General features: G+C 48.0%; 1 protein-coding gene across 2 annotated transcripts in view; it reads right to left on the bottom strand.

Moving 5' to 3' along the window:
• SV2C (synaptic vesicle glycoprotein 2C) overlaps positions 1–21,402 on the bottom strand; it is a 184,435-nt gene that overhangs the window by 24,570 nt on the left and 138,463 nt on the right. For both annotated transcript variants that reach the window (XM_060201064.1, XM_060201066.1), the window contains 2 exons: positions 1,813–1,946; positions 935–1,024 (listed from right to left, as the gene is read on the bottom strand). In XM_060201064.1, the coding sequence (XP_060057047.1) occupies positions 935–1,024; positions 1,813–1,946 (224 nt within the window). The remainder of the gene's footprint in view (positions 1–934; positions 1,025–1,812; positions 1,947–21,402) is intronic.

The raw sequence follows: 21,402 nt of genomic DNA, 5'->3' as shown, positions 1-21,402 counted from the left end.
ACATCAAGACAGAAGAGCTCCTACTATTAAAATCATTTTTCTTCAGCTAAAGTGCCCATACAGACTCTTCTTTGGAAAGTACGGGCTTGATGAATTTTCTCGTTTAAATAGCTCTGTCAGCTTTACCATCAAATTCCTATTCTTAGATCATCAGCATGCCCTTTCTTTATTATTGTTATTAATTTACCAGAGCACTGCTCAGCTCTGGCTGATGGTGGGGGGGGGGGGGTTGAACCTGGGATTTTGGAGCCTCAGGCGTGAGAGTCTGTTTGCAGAACCATTGTGCTATCTGCCCTCGGCCTCACTATGCCCGTTCCTTCTTTTTCCTGCAGCAGAAGCCACAGTGGCTTCTCGTCAGCCAAGATCCACAGGTGACCACAGAACAAGGTCAAGAGGATGGCCATCAACTGTCAGCACTCAGGTTCACTCTTGGGGGGCATACCCCACTTCACTCTTCATTAGAGAAACACAATTAAAAACTACACTGAGATCCTACTGCCCACCCGTGAGAATGGTCAACATCAACAAGACAGGAAATGACAGAGATGATGGACAGAGAGGAACTCTGTTACAGGGCTGGTGGGAACGAAAATGGGGTAGCCCCTTTGGAAGATGGTATGGAGAGTCCTTAAACGCGTGAAAGTGGAAGTACCTTAGGACCCAGCAATCCCACTGTTCAGCATTTATCCAAAGGCTGTCTCTCTCCCCCTTACCTCCCCATTCCCCAATTTCTGTCTGTCTCTATCCAATAATATATAAATAAAAATATTTTAAAAAGAAATATTCACACGTTACACATATGAAAAAAGTCCTCCATGCTTAGGGTGTGGAACTGAAAGAAAGTGGCACAGAGAGAAAGGGGCTTATGGTCTGGACTTTTCAGAACAGGCTTCCTGACGTGGGGCCGGCAGACTCACTGACGGCCAGGACTCACCGTGAAGACCTTCTCAGGCTGACCCCGGGCTCTCATGTTTGTGTCATGAATCAACTTGAGGATCATCCAAGCTTCATCGTGTTTTCCGACCTAAGAATTGTGAGAAGACAGAGAAATGCTAGGAGGCGAAATGATTTTACTCCTTGCTTTTGCAATGACCGTCTTGTGCTGCTACGTTCTATGAGGTGTCATTGTGTCAAGGCTTCTAGCGAATTTCACCAGAACACAGAGACTGCTTGGACATCCTTGGCCACACCAGCGGTTCCATGGATATTCCTGGAGTCCGAAATAGGACCTCTGGGTGGTTAAAAAAAAAAATTCACTTGCAAAAGCATAAGTGCTACACTCTTCACTGAGAGTAAAGTGACTTTCTTGGCCCAGCAAGAGGGGAGATGGCTCCCTGCTTTGCCATGCACATGACCAAGGTTTGAGTCAGGCCCCCACCGACCTGGAGAAAGAGTCAGTGTTGTGGCATCCTGCCCTCTCTGTCTGCATCTCTGCCGCCGTCTCTGTTTCTTTCTGAAAACAATCAGTTCAGAGTGGTGAAGCCCCACTATGGTGACAGAAAAAACCAAGAAAGGAAAGGATGAGGAGTAAGAAGAGGAAGCAAGAGAGGAAGAGGATTGAAGGAAGGAAGGAGGAGGAGGAGGAGGAGGGAGGGAAGGAGAAACGTTCCTTGCTTGAGGAGGAATATTTTAGTGCTTTCTGGTCACAAGGCAGCTTTTCCACATGTCCCTCCTTCAGAGCACGTCTCCATGAAACCAGAACCTCTGTTGTTCACAGCAGAGAGGCCACGTACACCCTGCCCGAGGAAGCAGACCCTCCCATGACCAGCCAGCATCTCTTCCCAGTGCGCGTGATTCCCCTGCATTCGTTACCTCCAGTAAGAACCGTGGACTTTCAGGCATGAAGGTGAGGGCCACCACTGAGGAGACGCACGGGAGGGCGCAGACAAGCACAAACACCCGCCAGCTGTGGAACTGGTAGGCCGAGCCCATGCTGAAGCTCCATCCTGAGGAAGGAAAGGAGGTTCGTCAGTCAGGGCAGCCTGCGGGCACAGCTGGGCGCTCACAGTGGAGGCCTTCCTCCCCTAGCTGGCGGTGAGATCACAGTCTTCACAGAATCATGGGCTGGTCTGGGCATGAATGGCATGAAGAGACCGGCTCAACTTTAGGACTGACAACAGCCCAAGGGCGTCGAGCAATGGAGGCTGGGCCAGCTCTGTAGCACAAGGGGAGAAGCCCAAGGCGGAAGGTGCTTACAGACAAGGGGACCAGGCTTTGATGTGTGTTTCTGTGCAACAAAGGCTTTTTCTTTTTCTTTTTCTTTTTTTGCCTCCAGGGTTATCACGGGGGCTCGGTGCCTGTGCTATGAATCCACTGCTCCTGGAGGCCGTCACGCATTGCAACTTGTGCGCTCAACCAGGTACGGCGCTACCCAGTCCCCACAACAAAATTTTTCTTTTTTTTTTTTCTTTTTTGTTGCCATCAGGATAATCTTTGGAACTCAGTGCCTACACCGTGACTCCGTAACTCCTAGCAGTCATTTTCCCCTTTGTCCTTCTTTTCTTTCTCTCTTTTTTTCTGCCTTCCTTCCTTCCTTCCTTTCTTCCTTCCTTTCTTTCTCTCTTCCTTTCTTTTTTATATATTTGATAGGACAAACAGAAATAGAAAGGAGAGAGAGAGACGCCTGCAGCCCTGCGTCACCACTTGTGAAGTTTCCCCCTGCAGGTGGGGGCTGGGGGCTTGAACCTGGCCCTCAGGCAGGATAACACGCACTTTACCTACTGTGTCACTGCCTATGCCCCTTCCCCCACCAACTAGATGCTAAAGGTCAGGACAAATAAAATTGGCATGGTGCTCTCCCGTCAGACAGCTGAGCTCCCAATGGAGGGGATGGGACACAGAACTCTGGTGGTGGGGACTGTGTGGAATTGTACCCCTCTTACCCTACAGTTTCGTCATTCTTCATTAAAAAAAAAAAAAAAAAGAACAGAACAGTAATAATAACAGAAACATCACAGAGAGAGCACATCATGCTAAAACCACGGGAACCCAACCACACTGGACCATGATGACATCACCTGGGAACCATGGCAACACTACGCAGGGCAGGGTGGGACCAATCCAAGCATGGTTGCTCAGCCAAACCATCCAATCAGACTTGGTGTGAGGAGGCAGGGGCAGGGAGAGTCATTGTCCAATGGGCAACATGCTGCTGGCCTCCAGGACTCGCCCACCTGCCATTCTGTGTACCGTCTCTGCGGTTACTTGGCCATGATGTGGGGTGTCTGCAGGGAAAAGCTTTACAAGTGGCGGAGTGCTGCAGTCTCTCTCTCCCTCTCCCTCTGCCTCTGCCTCTCCCTCTCCCTCTCCCTCTCCCTCTGTCTCTCCCTCTGTCTCTCCCTCTCCCTCTCCCTCTGTCTCTCCCTCTCCCTCTCCCTCTGCCTCTCCCTCTCCCTCTCCCTCTGCCTCTCCCTCTGCCTCTCCCTCTCCCTCTCCCTCTCCCTCTGTCTCTCCCTCTCCCTCTCCCTCTCCCTCTGTCTCTCCCTCTCCCTCTCCCTCTCCCTCTGCCTCTCCCTCTCCCTCTCCCTCTGCCTCTCCCTCTGCCTCTCCCTCTCCCTCTGCCTCTCCCTCTGTCTCTCCCTCTCCCTCTCCCTCTGTCTCTCCCTCTCCCTCTCCCTCTGTCTCTCCCTCTCCCTCTGTCTCTCCCTCTCCCTCTCCCTCTGTCTCTCCCTCTGTCTCTCCCTCTCCCTCTCCCTCTGTCTCTCCCTCTCCCTCTCCCTCTCCCTCTGTCTCTCCCTCTCCCTCTCCCTCTGTCTCTCCCTCTCCCTCTCCCTCTGTCTCTCCCTCTCCCTCTCCCTCTGCCTCTCCCTCTCCCTCTCCCTCTCCCTCTCCCTCCCTCTCCCTCTCCCTCTCCCTCTCCCTCTCTCTCCCTCTCCCTCTCCCTCTCCCTCTCCCTCTCCCTCTCCCTCTCCCTCCCCTCCCCTCTCTCCCTCTGCCTCTCCCTCTGCCTCTGCCTCTGCCTCTCCCTCTGCCTCTCCCTCTCCCTCTCCCTCTCCCTCCCCTCTCTCCCTCTCCCTCTCCCTCTCCCTCCCCTCTCTCCCTCTCCCTCTCCCTCTCCCTCTCCCTCTCCCTCTCCCTCTCTCTCCTCTCTCTCTCCACTCCCATTCTTCCCATTACCACAGTTTCTCATTCTGTCTTGAGGGAAATAAAACAGCCGCTGAGAACTGTGAAGAGGCGTGCAACCATTGAACCTCACCGGCAAAAAAAAAACCAACCAACCAACCAAGCTTTACTTTCGTAACCTCTCTTCTGCTCTCCCAGCTGCATGGGCGTGTTTCTTCCATTCTTTGACTTTCTTCTACAATAAATTCTCATTGCTCATTGGCACTGTAGCTCTGGGAAGTCTTTCTTTTCATTATTATTTTTTAATATTTAGTTATTCCTTTTTGTTGTCCTTGTTTTATTGTTGTGGTTATTATTGTTGTTGATGATGCCGTCATTGTTGGACAGGACAGAGAGAAATGGAGAGAGGAGGGGAAGACAGAGAAGGGGAGAGAAAGATAGACAGCTGCAGACCTGCTTCACCACCTGTGAAGTGACTCCCCTGCAGGTGGGGAGCCGGGGGCTTGAACTGGGATTCTTACTCCGGTCCTTGCGCTTTGCGCCACATGCACTTAACCCGCTGCGCTACCACCCGACTCCCAGGAATTCTTTCTTATGAGGAACACAAGAACCCTCCAAGTCACTGAAGAGATTCCCCCCAACCCCCGACCCAGCAAGAGGTTGAGTGTGTGTGCACATGTATGTGCATGCATGTGCATGTATGTGCATTGCTTAACAAAGGCCAAAGGACAATTAGAATCGCTGCCAACAGCAATACAAGTCTTTCTGTCTGTTTCTCATGCATGTGTGTGTGCATGAGCATGAAAGATTGGTGGATGGTACCCTACAGCCTGAGGGAAAAACACAGGAAGGGTCTTGAGAAATGACCCTCCAGATACTTCTAAAACCAAACTACCATCTTCTGTGTAAAAGGACAAAGGAGTGAAACTCTCCCCACCATAGCAACTCAGCAATCCCCAGCCCCACCAGCTTCACTTTAAAAGGATTCAACTAGGAGACTGGTAGAGAACCTGAACCACAAAGCTGGAGAAATGGAGAAACGTTGGCCTGGACTGGGGGGCTGCAAGGGGCAAGCAAGCCGGGTGCACGTGGGGAGGGCAGCGTGGCGTGGGACATTCATTCATCTGCGCCTAGTCGAATGGATTTCCTTAAACGAGTCCTTCTGTTGGCATCATGCCCTTTTTTTTGTCTTAAAAAATAGAAAAAAAAACAATTTTTTCTTTCGTTGTTGTTGTTGGCAATGATCCTAATGATCCTTTGGACTTTGTTAAGAAATACCCATTAAAATGTCATGAGGAAGGATTTATCTCTACACAATGTCAACGCTGCGCAAGGAAGGACTCAATTAGAGTGTTAAGGAAAGCAGTTATTGCAATGAGCCTATCAGTGTGGTGCTAATAAGAACAGTGCGTTTTGCATGATAATCAAGACCACTGGTGAGCCTGGAGCTGACATTCTCCCTGTGATGGTGGAAGCCAGCTGCCCCCTGTTGCCTGACATTCTGAGGTCTTCATAAGACAGAAACATCCAGCGCACGCACATGAGTGCTGCGTTTCACATTCCTTTCTGGATTCTGTCTCTGATAAATCAGAGGGCTACTTTAATTCTCTGTATTTGGTTGCCAATAATGGGATATTATCAGTGAGTCTTTGGTTAAAAAATAAGATTTTAGGGAGTCAGGTTAAGCGCACATGGCACGAAGCTCAAGGACCGGCGTAAGGATCCCGGTTCGAGCCCCCGGCTCCCCACCTGCAGGGGAGTCGCTTCACAGGCGGTGAAGCAGGTCTGCAGGTGTCTGTCTTTCTCTCCCCTCTCTCTCTGTCTTCCCCTCCTCTCTCCATTTCTCTCTGTCTTATCTAACAATGACGATATCAACAACAATAATAACTACAACAACATAAAAAACAAGGGCAACAAAAGGGAAAATAAATAAATATTAAAAAAATAAGATTTTAGTGTTTAAGACACAGATCCTATATTTTAAATCATTAATGTGGTATTAGTATGAACAAAAACCAAATTATATGTGAGACCAATTTTCAACCGGGAAGAAGTAGATGACTGATATTTGTCTGTATCCTCATTCACAAGGTACCTGGCCAAACAGAATTCTCAGAAGTTCATTTTCTAAGTAGCTGACAAGCTAAGGAAAAGCACAGTGAACAATCAGATTCATTTCTGGTTTTATTCCTACAGCAATAAGACCATATCTTGTCAACTAGTCATTGGTCTAAACTATAAACCCTACCAATGACACAAGTTGTCATGTACCTGGCTTTATCTGATTCTGTAAGACTTAACTAGAGGAACTCAACAGTCCCTGTTGTTAATATAAACAGTGATCTCCACCTCTTTCTCATTAGCTAGGTTCCTGTTTATTAAGAAATTTGTCCAGCTTTGTATCTTACCGCCTTTCAGCCACCAAATTTCAGGTGCTACCATGACGCCAACCTGACCTCCCTGGGCAGACACCCTCACCCATGTGTCCTGGAGCCTCCCCTCCCCAGAGCCCTGCCCCACTAGGGACAGACAGACACAGGCTGGGGGTGTGGATCCACCTGAAAACACCCATGTCCAGCAGAGAAGCAATGACAGAAGCCAGAACTCCCACCTTCTGCTCCCCATAAAGAATTCTGGTCCATCCTCCCAGAGGGATAAAGAACAGGGAAGCTTTCAGTGGAGGGGATGGGACACGGAACCCTGGTGGAGAAAATTGTAGGGAATTGTACCCTGTTATCCTACAATCTTGTCAATCATTATAATTATTTTAAACATTAAATTTTTTTGTTATCTTTATTTATTGGATAGAGACCACCAGAAATTGAGAGGGCAGGGAGAGACAGAGTGGGCGAGACACAGAGGGACACCTACATCCCTGCTTCACCACTTGCAAAGCTTCCCTTTTCAGGTGGGAACGTGGGCTTGAACCTGGGTCCTTTACACATTATAATATTTGTACTCAAGCAGATGGGTCACCATCCAGCCCCAGCCCCCTCACCCCCCAGTTAATCATTATTAAATCACCAAAAAAAAGCAAAAAAGAAAAGAAAGAAGTAAAAGCAGGGCTTAGGGGAGAACAGATAAACAGGCAATAGAACAGCCTATTACTGTTGAAGAAGATTTAGAGAGTTCTTTCTGTTCTGATAGAAAAACTGTCCAAGTGACATTGCTCAGTGAAAAAACATTCTTTCCAAAACACTGTGAATAGTGATGGTTTTACATATCCAGATCATTACATAGAAAACAACTGCAAAAGCAATATAGTAAATGGCTGATAATGTTTGCTCAGGATTTGGAACAGAAACTAAGGGAAGACATTCATGTTGGGCATAATCTAGCTTCTGAGTGTTGTATCGCTTTGTATTATTTTCTGCTTAAAAGGGAGAATAAGCTTTTCTTTCTTTCTTTCTTTCTTTCTTTCTTTCTTTCTTTCTTTCTTTCTTTCTTTCTTACCACCAGGATTATTGCAGGCACCATGTCCTGCACAACAAATCCAGTGCTCCTGGTGGCCATCCCCCCTCCCTTTTTTTTTTTTAATTTGATAGGACTAAGAGAAATTGAGAAGGAAGCGGGAGACAGATAGATAGTTAGACAGATAATTAGATAGAGATAAACACCTGCAGCACTGTTTCATCACTCGTGAAGATTCCCCTTGCAGCTGGGGACTGAGGGTTTGAACCCAGGTTCTTGTGCGCTGCTGTGTGTCCTCTCAACAGGGTACACAACTACCTGGTCCTCAGGATAACACAGTTTGTTTGTTTTTTTAAGATGGTCTTTCTTTCTTTCTTTTTAGCTTTATTTATTTATTATTAGATAGAGACAGGGAGAAATTGAGAGGAGCGGGAGATAGGGAAAGAGACAGAGAGATACCTGCAGCCCTGCTTCACCACTGATGAAGCTTTTCCCCCTGCAGGTGGGGACCGGGGGCTTGAACCTGGGTTCATGTGCGTGTTGTTTTCGCCGGGCTGGCTTCACGGGTGGGTAACAGACGACCAGGGACTCATGGTTGAGCTGTACGCAGTATCTCTTTATTCATGCAGGACGCAATCTATACCAAGCTAAGATAAACTAAAGTACCCTAAAACTCACAATGCTGTCTTTATATATACTTGCCAAGTAGGGTGGAAACAGGATGTGACATAGAGAGGGCGGAGAGAAAAGTGACTGGTGACAATCAGAGTGTGACAAGGAGAGGATCAGGGTGTGACAAGGAGAGGGGGTGGAGCAGGTGAGAATTCTGAATCACTGAACCACTAATGCTCTGGAGGGAAGGTGGTGCTTGTTAACAGCGGTTATGTAAATAGAATGAAGTGGTTATGTAAATAGAATAGTGTTAAGCAGGGGGGATTTAAACCAAATGAAACAGAAGGGGTCTCATGCATACCAACATGTGCGCTGTAGTGTGTGCACTCAACCAGGTGCACCACCACCTGGCCTCAAGAGAACACAGTCTTAAAAAGAGCTTTAAGCCTTTAATTTTTCTGAGATACTAGTACCAACTAGAGCAAAGAGAAGGCGATGGGAATGGTCATCATAACATCATTCAGCCTCCAGCTAATTTTTGGAACTAAATGAGTCCTGTCCTGATAGTGAAATATATAAACATGAAAACCACATTCTTCATTTATGGCCATTCTCTTAGAACTGGGAGCAAACCAAGATGGCCCTGACATCCCTGGATAGGAAGAGAATAGTCACAGACCTTTAATCTTTCAGGCTGTAACTCCAGTCCTAGTCTACCCCTGAATTCTTGAAGGTAACTCTCTTTTTAAAAAATATTTATTTATTTATTTTCCCTTTTGTTGCCCTTGTTGTTTTATTGTTGTAGTTATGATTGTTGTAGTTATTGATGTCGTTGTTGTTGGGTAGGACAGAGAGAAATGGAGAGAGGAGGGGAAGACAGAGAGGGGGAGAGAAAGACAGACACCTGCAGACCTGCTTCACCACCTGTGAAGCGACCCCCCTGCAGGTGGGGAGCCAGGGGCTCGAACTGGGATCCTTATGACAGTCCTTGTGCTTTGCGCCACGTGCGCTTAACCCGCTGCACTACTGCCTACCTCCCGAAGGGAACTCTTGTGCCAGAATCACACCAGCACTCCTGCCAACGTGAACACACAGAGTGAGCCTGACCCTGACCCTCAAGTGTAGCAGGGATCTGCTTCAGGTTTCAGGAAGCTCGAGGCTGCACTACTGGGATTCCGCCTCCCAGGAAGTGAGTCCTAGAGACAAATTCTGTCCAATTGCACAATTGTCATCTATTCCACAGAGCAGACACAAGCAGCAAGCTGGCCTTTCCCGCTGGTTTCTCTGCTCCTCCTCTTACTGCCGAGTCTTCCTTGTGCTGCTACGACTCATGAGTGGTAACTAACATCCTGGCGGTTTTTGACACTCAGAAACCCACAGACGTATTTTATTCTAGTAACTTTTTCTTTCTGGGATACCTTGTGTGGGTGGGGTGCTCCACTATGCAAGTGGAACTGAGAGGACCTTCCCCAAAGAGCTCCTGTTGACAGCAGGATTATTTAAGCACGGGGCTTCTAAACTCCATTATGAGAAGTGAGTTTGAGAGTTTGAAAAAAATCGCTAACCTGCCCCACTAGGGAAAGGCAGAAACAGGCTGGGGGTATGGATCCACCTGCCAACACCCATGTCCAGTGGAGAAGCAATGACAGAAGCCAGAACTCCCACCTTCTGCTCCCCATAAAGAATTTGGGTCCAGACTCCCAGAGGGGGAGAAGTGCTGGGGGGAAGATGAGCAGAGAGCCCTGAACTCCAACTCTGTTGCTGAGGAGTTATTCTGATGCAGTCTCCGCCCCCAGGTTTTACTTCGCCCCGCGAAATCCTAGCAGTGCCCCCTAAAACCAATCCTGGCCCTACACGTCACCCCTGGTTGTCGCCCAATAAAAAGCCCCCTCACCCCCCCCCCTCTCTGGGCTCTCAGCTCTCCCTCTCTGAGGTCTTGCTCCCTGCTCTCCCCCCGTGGTCAGGTAGTGGGGACGGCCATTGCCGGCGGGCTCCACGTGGTCTGAACCAAACCCCCCCCAACAACTAAGACAGTACATATCTAAATTCGTGTTTAAAATGACATGTCTTCATAACAAAGGTTTCTCTCCTTGTGCATTAATGACCATGTTTATGTGTATGTTTAAAGTTTGGTAAACAGTATCTTTAAGGCTAAATTCTTACTAGTCAAAGTTAAATGAAAAAGGTTTTCAACGTAATTCTCATAAAGATAAAATTAACTTACATTTAAAGTCTGAGGTAAAAATCAGTTAACAATCAATATATTTTAACTAAGTTGGTCTAAACAAAAGGTTAAATAGACTTGTTGATATGTAAAACTCTCCATAACCTTCTCTATTAGAAATGGTAGATCGCACAATGGCTATGCTAATTATTCTCATGCCTGAGGTTTCCTTTCCTGACTCCATCTTGAATGGGTGTAACAAAAGGTTAAAAAGACGTTGTTGATATGTAAAAGTCTCAAATTCCTTCTCTATTAGAAATATGCTAATAACAAGTTTTGTTTCATAGTAAGTAAATTGCAGCCAGCTGCCTTTGGGACTCTAGGCCGTTCCCTGCCCCCATGCAAATGCCCGTCCAGGCAAGTAGCCCCCCAGAGGCAAGAAATGTTTTTTTTTAAGCTGATAAAGTTTAGCCCACAGAGGCAAAAATGGCCCCCTCAGGCCTTCCCTTGGCAACACACTGGTTCTTGTTACTTGCTTACATGTTTCTCCATGTTTGTGCCAGTTTCTTTTTAAAAAAATGCCTGTACGATATAGGTTTCTGTTCACCCCACACCCTTGATACTCTAGTCATTTAGTTAAAAAGAAAAGGGGGAATTGTTGTATGCTTTACATTGGGTTCTAGTTCTCCCCCGCCAAGAGAATTGGATCAGTCCTGTTAGTTTCGCAGGCCCGCTTAGCCCCTCCCCGAGGAACCCTGAGAGAGGGTTCCAAAGTTAGAGAGTTCCTGAGTTACAGTGTTGGAGAGTTGCAGAGTTAGAGAGAGTGCTTGCGCCGCCGCAAAGAGACAGCAGAGTTCTGTTTGGTGATTAGTTTGTCTTAGTTTATAAATCGTTGTTCCTGAATAAAGAAATACAGCTTCCCTGCCCAGCCGTATGTCTCTGGTCGTCTCTGTTACCCGCCCGTGAAGCTAGCCCAGCCTGCTAGAACCTACGAAGTTTAACAACACAACTCCATCAGGATCCAGAGAGAAGAGGAAAAGGGAGCGACATTTGGACGTAGTAATATTGCAGGTGTGACTTGGAAAGGAAGAGAAGATGGAACCATATAAAAATGAGCAAATATATACAAGTATAGACAGAGAGTTATAGAAATGAGAGTTAACCCACATCTGCAGCCTTGGGAAAACTGCTGTGGCTTCCAGTAGAGGGACTGGGGATCTGGAACGCTGGTGTTGGGAACGGTATGGGGTTGTACCCCTGTTATCCTGTAATTTTGTAAATCAATATTGTCACTAGTAAATTTTTAAAAAATTGCTAATGTAAAGTACACGTGTTTATGTTTTATTTTATTTTTTTATTATTATTTTTTGCCTCCAGGGTTATTGCTGGGGCTCAGTGCCTGTAACATGAATCCACTGCTCCTAGAGGCCATTTTTCTCCCTCTTTTGTTGCCCTAGTTGTTGTAGCCTTGTTGTGGTTATTATTGTTGTTGTTGATGTCGTTTGTTGTTGGATATAACACAGAAACGGAGAGAGGAGAGGAAGACAGAGAGGGGGAGAGGAAGAAAGACACCTGCAGACCTGCTTCACCGCCTGTGAAGCGACTCCCCTGCAGGTGGGGAGCTGGGGGCTCGAACCAGTATCTTTACGCTGGTCCTTGCACTTTGCACCACGTGCGCTTAATCCGCTGCACTACCACCCAACCCATGTGTTTATGTTTTAAACAAAAGCCCTTTAATATTTTATTTGGTAGATAGACAACACAGTATCAATATGACAATGTCAGTAAATACAAATCTTATGTAAATATACTACAGCTGTCTACAGGCTATTCAAGCACTGACAAAAGTGAATATAGTTTAAATCATAAATGTTTCAAAGGCAGCTCCTGACTCCATAAACACATACTACATGCTTTCATATTTATTATCTTGTAGTGTAGGTAGGCATACGTTTCTCCACCTTTTGAATTACATGTTTATTTGAAATGAACTGCCTGTACCTATAGTTTCATAATACATAAAATCTTACATAAATGGATGTTAACAGAAGAATAACCAACCAGTTTAGCTTAGTTTAGTTTAAAGGTAGGCTCACTGGAAGCTGAAGATCAAGCAAAGCTAAGTAATGGGAAATACTTTTTTTTTTTCTCTTTATTTTTTATCAGAGCCCTGCTCAGCTCTGGCTTATGGTGGTGCAGGGAATTGAACCTGGGACTTTAGAGTCTCAGGCATGAGAGTCTCTTTGCAGAACCTTTATGCTATCTACCCCCACCTTAATGGGGAATTCACTGTCTCATAATAGAATGCTTTCAAAATTCCGTTTAGTTTAGTTTAGTTTAGTTTAGTTTAGTTTAGTTTAGTTTAGTTTAGTTTAGTTTAAAGGTAGAGACAGAGAGGCAAGGAGAAAGGGAGAGTGGGAGAGTGGTGGGGGGAGGGAGATATCACAGCAAAAAAGTGTCCTTCAGTGCTGTGGGGACCGGGCTCGAACCTGGGTCCCATACATGACAAGGCAGCGTGCTATCCAAGTGTGCCGTTTCCCAGGCCCCAACACTTTCCGAATTGAATCAGAATGAGACAAACTTATAAGCTGCTTTGGGTTTGACACAAACAATGTCAGTCGTTCTATTGGCTAGCAACTCAGTCAATCTGTTGCCAGAGCAGATGTTCAGAATTCTCTCCCCCAGGGATGAAAGAGATAGCACAATGGTTCTACAAACAGACTCTCATGCCCAAGACTCCCAGATCCCAGTTTCAATCCCCTGTACCACCACCATAAGCCAGACCTGAAGAGTGCTCTGGTGAAAAAAAGAAAATAAAATATTCCCCGGCCTCCCTTCCCCCCTCCCCATGATCTGTGCAACCACGCAGGGCACCTCTTCCATTCCAGGTCCAGCTTTCTATACTTGACCTCAGCAAGACTGTCCTCGTGATCAACAAAAACTCTCTCTAAGAAGAGAAGCCACTCATAGATTCCTAGATGACATTTTTGCCCCCTTCTACTCAAGGGGTAAAGGAGAAAGACAGAAGTCCTTCCGGGGTTATGACAATACAGGTCAAGCCCAGAGTTCTCTGCTGCCGACACCAAGGTCATGCTCGCACAGTTAACTGTTGACCTCCCTCTGCCCCTCGCTTTTCCTCCCAGTCTCACTTGTTGCCTCAGATCCAGAACAAATCACTTGTCACTTGACAAGTAAAACATCTGTTTAGCTGATGATTCGAGGCCCAAAGGACCTGCAGAACTTTGCCATTTATGTCAAAGAAATTCTGTTCTAGCAGGTTGGGGGTTCCACGCAGCCACGATGGGCCAGGGGCTGTGCTTTCTGGTCTTGCGTCTCCAGGAGGGACCCTGCACCTTCCTTTCCAGAACAGTGGGTGGAAGGAGGTGTGGTGAGAGGGGTCTGCCTCGTCTTCCCCACAGTAAGCCAGAGCTCATGTGTATCTCATCAAACCCCAAGAGAACAGCCCTCAGGCCGTCAGATTCCTGACTGTATAACTACCAGATGCTTCCCTGAAGGTGGAAACACTCAGTGCTCTTTCCCAGGAGCCTCCTGGAACAGAAGTGTGGGCGCCGGCATCTGCCTCAAGTCAGTCACTAAAATGCCCTTATTTGTGTTTTCTCTCAAGGCTTAGCTGATGCCCCTTCACCCCTCTCTGGGGTCACCCTAATGAGGCTGACCCGTGGTGGGCATGGGTCCACACCACTGAGCTCCCTGGTGACATACTCAAGTCTGCATGTCCTTGGCATTTTCCTGAGCCTGGAACCTTGATTCTCTCCATTATCCAGCAACAGAAGGATTGAAGGGGGGCCTTGGGCAACAAAATTCCAGCACCCAGATTTCCCTTTCCTGAAACCCAATGCCCTTTTGTGAGTTTTTAATATGATATTTCCAACAACCAGATAGGGACTTCACTCTAGAGCAGTGGTTATGGCTTTAAAATAGTTGATTTTTTGGTTACTATCTTTATTTATATACTGGATAGAGATAGCCAGAAATTGAGAGGGAAGAGAGATATAGAGAGGGAGAGAGATGGAGACACACCTGCAGTCCTGCCATCACCACTCACAGAGCTTTTCCCCTCCAGGTGGGGATGGGGGGGCTCAAACCTGGGTCCTTGTGAATTTTCTTTCTTTCTTTCTTTCTTTCTTTCTTTCTTTCTTTCTTTCTTTCTTTCTTTCTTTCTTTCTTTTTTTGCCTCCAGGGTTATCGTTGGGTTCGGTGCATGCACTACAAATCCACTGCTCCTGGAGGCCATTTTCCCCATTTTGTTGTGGTTGTTACTGTCATAGCTGTTGTTATTGTTGGACAGGACAGAGAGAAATGGAGAGAGGAGGGGAAGACAGAGAGGGGGAGAGAAAGACAGACCCTTGCAGACCTGCTTCACCACCTGTGAAGTGACTCCCCTGCAGGTGGGGAGCCGGGGGCTCGAACCGGGATCCTTATGCCGGTCCTTGTGCTTTGCGCCATGTGCACTCAACCCGTTGCACCACCGCCTGACTCCCTTTTTTTTATTTCTTTATTGGGGAATTAATGTTTTACATTCAACAGTAGACTCCCTTTTTTAAAAAAAATATTTATTCCCTTTTGTTGCCCTTGTTATTTTATTGTTGTAATTATTATTGTTGTTGTTATTGATGTTGTCATTGTTGGATAGGACAGAGAGAAATAGAGAAAAGAGGGGAAGACAGAGAGGGGGAGAGAAAGACAGACCCTTGCAGACCTGCTTCACCACCTGTGAAGTGACTCCCCTGCAGGTGGGGAGCCGGGGGCTCAAACCGGGATCCTTACTCTGGTCCTTGAGCTTTGCTCCACATACGCTTAACCCGCTGTGCTACTGCTCCTGGTGCATTTTAACAAGTGTGCTCAACTAGGTGTGCCACCACCCAGCCCATTTAAGAAATTTACTTCTGTATTTATGAGAAAGAGAGAGACAGAGACAGAGAACCAAAGTATCATTCAAATATGCAATGCCAGGAATCGAACCCAGGACCTCAAACCTACAAGATGGGCACTCCAGCCACTGAGAAACCTATTTGGATGTGTTCTCTCTCAGAGAAAGAGAGAGAGAGAGAGAGAGAGAGAGAGAGAGAGAGAGAGAGAGAGAGGAGAGGGAGAGAGAGAATTTAGCTTTTCTTTCCATACAGAATGACTTCATTTTGGGAAACATATATTCCCGAAAGTTAGTAAACGGATACGTAGCTTGAAGCAGGCTCCTTTTCACACCCTTAGAGCATGTTTCTTTCAGATTGTGTGGAGCTAAAGCAAAGCCCCAAGCCAGTCCTCTTGCTGGCAGAGGCCCCGCCAGCTCACTGTGCGCCCCTGATTTATGGTCCTGTAGGAGACACTCCGATGCTGTTTCTCCCTTCTTCCTGCCCTTTGTCTCTAGAGTGTCAGGCATCCACCCCGAGTGAAATTCCACCTTTGCTCTCTGGAAAAGCCCACTGCTTGGACCATTAATCTTGGTCCAGAAAGAAGCCCCTAGTAGCCACCCACTGTGGAAACGATTGTTCCCGGTGTACCCTGGGGAGTGGAATCTTAGGACTTTGGCGCCATGAGAATCAAACCCAGAGTGACTGAGTCTGGGGCAAATGCAGCGGTTTTTCATGAATATCACCTGCTCTGGCCACTAATGAGAAATGATCTCAACACTTGGGAGCTCACTGGGACGGGGCCCTGGAGTCCAGGCAGGTGGCAGCTCCTGCAGAAGCTGATGGAAGAAGGGCTGGTTCCCAGTTCTTGCATATATGCACATGGTCACTGTGCTTAGTTCTGGTGAACTACCTGTGTGTGTCAGGAGGAACATGGGGAGCAAAATCAAAGACAGTTGTAACTTCCCAGAACATTGACAGCAAACCTACCATGGGCCAGAAGCATTACTGTTAACAACAATCCTATAACTCTGGTGGGACAATTAAAAAAATCATAATACGGGCTGCCATCCACGTGGATGTAGAAGGCTCTTAGTAATAAAGATATCCAGGGCGTGGGCAGTGGCGACTGGGTTCAGCGCACACAGTACAGAGCACAAGGACCCGAGCAAGGAACCGGATTCCAGTTTCTGCTCCCTACCTGCAGGAGGGTCGCTTCACAAGTGGTGAAGAGGTCTGCGGGTGTCTGCCTTTCTCTCTCCTGACCCCTCTCAGTTTCTCTCTGTCCTGTCCAATAACAACAACAACGACAATACCAACAATAAAAAGCTATCCAGCGTGACATTTAGGGATATAAAATTCGAAATCTGTTACTGCTTATTCGAGATTCCCATTCGGCTAGGCACTGTATCTCATTTGGCTGCTAGACTGGCAGCTCTGCTCCAGGAGAAAGTGTCTGGAAACATGGAGCCTTTCCCGCGTGAGAGAGTAGGGTCACTGCTGGCACCTAGTAGGCAGAGGTCAGGGATGCTGCTAAACGTGTGTGTGTGTGTGTGTGTGTGTGTGTGTGTGTGTGTGAGAGAGAGAGAGAGAGAGATTGTGTGTGTGTGAGTGTGACTGTGTGTGAGTGAATGTGTGTTTGTGTGAGTGTGTGAGTGTGACTGTGAGTGTGTCTGTGTGTATGAGTGTGAGTGTGTGTGAGTGTGATTGTGTGTGTATGAGTGTGATTGTGTGTGTGTGAGTGTGTGTGAGTGTGTGAGTGTGTGAGAGTGTGTGTGTGTGAGTTGTGTGTGACTGCGCGTGTGTGTGAGTGTGCATGAGTGTGAATGTGTGTGACTGTGAGTGCGTGTGAGTGTGTGTGTGTTTAACTGTGACTGTGAGTGCGTGTGAGTGTGTGTGCCAGCCAAGTTGTCGCTGGCGCTCTGTGTTTGCCAGACATCGCTGTTCCCAGTGGCATTTTGTTTTTGACAGATTGAGAAGAGACAGAGAGGGAGAGAGAAGGACAGACACCTGCAACACTGTCCCACTGACAGTGAAGCTTTCCCCCTATAGGTGGGGACAGGGCTTGAACCCGGACCTCAAGCAAGCTCTGCCCGGTGAGCTGTCACCTGACCCCACTGTACAGGGCAGCCCCTCCAGGAACTGCCGGGACACCCATGTCAGCGGGGCTGGGGCTGTAAAGTCATGTCCTGTCCAAGTCACGATACGGAACTCTGTTCAGTGCGAAGGAAGCTTAGGGTTGAAAAAACTTTAAAATCTTTTCTTTTTTTTTTTCTTCAAACAAAGGTTTGAAAATAGACTTTGAGAAGCCCTGCACAGATGCATCTTGTCTGCTCTTGTGTACATAAGGCCTTTTTATTATTTTTGCTATGAACTCAATCAAGAGGGGCTGTCACTCCCTCCCAACCCACTTTGACTATCACGGTGACTGTCAGTGTGTTCTGTACCTTTTCAGTGCTCGGCGCATTTAGATGGGCCCTTACTGGGTGCGTCGAGGAGACCTTGAAATACAAGTAGAAGTGACTTCCAGTAATAAGAGTGCGGGAACGCCTCTGGCCGTGGGCTCTGGGAAAGGAGAGGGTCTCCGCCCGATGCTGCTCACAGTACCTGCCGTGCACACATGCCTGACATGCAGCTGCCTTCTGACTGCGATCCCACCCTTCAACATTCACGCGGGAGAAATGCCAACACGAGCAGTGCTGAGGCCGCCTAAAGGCACAGATAGAGGGCTGGGAAGCTATCATAATGGCGACACAAGAAGACTTTCATGACTGAGGCACCTCAGGTCCCAGGTTCAATCCCAAGCACCTCCATAAACCAGAGCCAACAGGACGACTTTTGGTAAGGAAAAAAAAAAGACAGGCATGTTCAGAAAGCAAACGCAGGACTCCCTGTTACTGCCCCTCCTAAAACAAACAAACAAACACAACTACAGACAACCCAGATATCCATAAGTGCACGTGCACACACACACGCACTCACACACACACGCACTCACACACATACACACTCACACACATACACACTCACATACATACCCCCAAACACACACACACACACTCACACACACACACACACATGAACTCACACAAACACACACACTCACACACATGCACACCCACACACATACCCCCAAACACACACACACTCACACACATGCACACTCACTCTCACACACACTCACACAATACACCCAAACACACACTCACACGTGCACACATGAACTCACACAAACACACACACTCACACACATACACACTCACACACATACACACTCACACACATACCCCCAAACACACACACACACACTCACACACACACGCACACATGAACTCACACAAACACACACACTCACACACACACTCACACACATGCACACTCACACACATACCCCCAAACACACACACTCACACACACACACACTCACACACTCACACACACACACACACACTCACACACACGCACACATGAACTCACACAAACACACACACTCACACTCACACACATGCACACTCACTCTCAAACACACTCACACAATATACCCGAACACACACTCACACACACACACTCACACAATCACACTTACTCACACACTCACTCTCACACACACACACACTCACACACTCACACACACCCAAACACACACACTGACATATGCAACAACATGGACTGGCTTTAAAAAAACGAGCTGTTCAATACTAGGTTTCCATGAACCTCAAGAATGAGTGGGATACATTTCTACTGACAGGAATCAGAGCTGTGGTTGTCTCTGGGCAGGGATTACAAGAAAACCAGTGAAGATGGGGGTGAGGGGACCATGGACACGTGCCGCGCTGCCCTGAGAGCTAGTGTACGCCGTCAGAACCCACTGGGCCACACACCTGACATCACTGGGCTTCCTCTTTGTCACCTGGACCTTGCACTCGTGCTTCTACCATGATGGGCACAGTCTTCCCTTTCCTGGTGGAGAGTGAGGCAAAGAGAGGGAAATAGAGACAGACAGACAGACAGAGAGAGAGATGGAGAGAGAGATGGAGAGACAGAGATGGAGACAGAGAGAGAGATGGAGAGAGAGAGATGGAGAGAGAGAGATGGAGAGAGAGATGGAGAGAGAGAGAGAGCAACAGAGAAGACACAGTACCACTGTGCTGCACAGGGAACTCTGTCTTCCCGCGATGCCCCCACATGATGGTCAGGGGCTGGACCAGGTCACATGCATGTTCCAATGGCGAGCTGTCTCCAGGCTCCCCTTGAATACTCTCTAGTATAGTCATGACCTCTATTTCATTTATGGATTTATTTTATCTTTATTGGATAGAGACAGCCAGAAAAGGAGAGGGAAGGAAGAGATACAGTCGGAGAGAGACAGAGACACCTGCAGCCCTGCTTCTCCACTTGTGAAGCTTTCCCCACTGCAGGTGGGGACCAGGGGGCTTGAACCCGGGTCCTTGTGCATTATAGCATGTGCGCTTCACCAGGTGCGTCACCACCCGGCCCCTGATCTCAGTTTTATAGAGTGATCAGAAGACAGTGGCATCAGCTGCAGCAGCAGGACCGCATGACCAGCAAGAGAGCAAGGCTGCAGACACAGAACTACACACTTGATGCACTGGCGTGGCCTGGCGTGACCTGGAGTGGCCTGGCGTGGCCTGGCATGGCTTGGCATGGCCTGGCGTGACCTGGTGTGGCCTGGCATGGCCTGGCGTGACCTGGCGTGACGTGGCGTGGCCTGGCATGGCCTGGCGTGGCTTGGCGTGGCCTGGTGTGGCCTGGCATGGCCTGGCGTGACCTGGCGTGATGTGGCGTGGCCTGGCGTGGCCTGGCGTGACCTGGCGTGACCTGGTATGGCCTGGCGTGGCCTGGCGTGACCTGGAGTGGCCTGGTGTGGCCTGGCGTGACCTGGTATGGCCTGGCGTGGCCTGGAGTGACCTGGCGTGACCTGGTATGGCCTGGTGTGGCCTGGTGGCATTTACATCACGGTGCTCTGGGTGAAGCATGGCCTCAACTGGCTGCAAGGATTCTTTGGCACATGAGCCGACAAACGTTCTGTGTTTCATAGAGGTGACCAGAGGTCTGGCAGGGTTCAGGCTCCATACTAAGTTCCTCCTCCTGTTTTTGGTTCTCTGGACTAAGATAACTCCTGGAAGGTGGCCCGTCCTGGGAACTAGGGTGTTAGGGATAAAGGGAAACTTCTTTTTTTTTTTTTTTTTAAAAATTATTTATAAGATAGGAAACATTGACAAGACCATAGTATAAGAGGGGTACAATTCCACACAGCTCCCACCACCAGAACTCTGTATGCCGTCCCCTCCCTTGATAGCTTTCCTATTCTTCTTCTTCTTTTTTTTTTAATGAGAAAGATAGGAGGAGAGAGAAAGAACCAGACATCACTCTGGCACATGTGCTGCCAGGGATCAAACTCGGGACCTCATGCTTGAGACTCCAAAGCTTTATCACGGCGCCACCTCCCAGACCACAATAGCGTTCCTATTCTCTATCCCTCTGGGAGCATGGACCCAGGGTCATTGTGGATGCAGAAGGTGGAAGGTCTGGCTTCTGTCATTGCTTCCCCACTGAACATGGGCTTTGGCAGGTGGACCCATGCTCCCAGCCTGTCAGAGGGAGGTGTCTTGAGGCGGATGGACTCTTAACCATGACTGTGCTGCGTAGGATGGTCTTGAACAGCCATCCAGATGAATCAAATACAAACGACATGCCGGTAATTTAAATGAGGTCCAGAAAAAGGTCAGGGAGAAGAATTCATCTTTCCAAGGCTCAAGTCACAGAAGCAGTTCTAGCTTTGGGGGTCTCAGTGGTTATTTTAATAACTGTGATGCTAATAAGCTTCTGCTCCAGCTGGTAAGTGAGAGGAGGGGAAGCAAAATGTTTCTTGGCTCCATGGGTCTGAAAGTCTGGCCCCAATCAGAATCTGCACAGGTTACTAGTCACTCCAGAGGCCAGAGTGCTGGGGAGTTTTGACACTTGGCTTGAATACATAGAACGAAGCCAAGAAAGGGGACAGGGTGGTGGGAATGTCAATGTCCCCTGTGGAGAGCAGTCTGGAGACGGCTAGAAGGACCTGCCCTGTGACCCAGCAGTTCCTCTCCTGGGGATAGGTCCTGAGGAACCCAACACACCCATCCAAAAAGATCTGTGTGCACCTGTGTTCATAGCAGCACAATGTGTAACAGCCCAAACCTGGAAGCAACCCAGGTGTCCAACAACAGATGAGTGGCTGAGCAAGCTGTGGTACATATACACGATGGAATACTACTCAGCTATTAA

The sequence above is a fragment of the Erinaceus europaeus genome, chromosome 11 (genome assembly GCF_950295315.1).
Source record: "Erinaceus europaeus chromosome 11, mEriEur2.1, whole genome shotgun sequence".
Lineage (NCBI taxonomy): Eukaryota > Metazoa > Chordata > Mammalia > Eulipotyphla > Erinaceidae > Erinaceus > Erinaceus europaeus.
The sequence above is the reverse complement of the archived record's forward strand: the minus strand, read 5'-3'. Positions and strand labels throughout refer to the sequence as shown.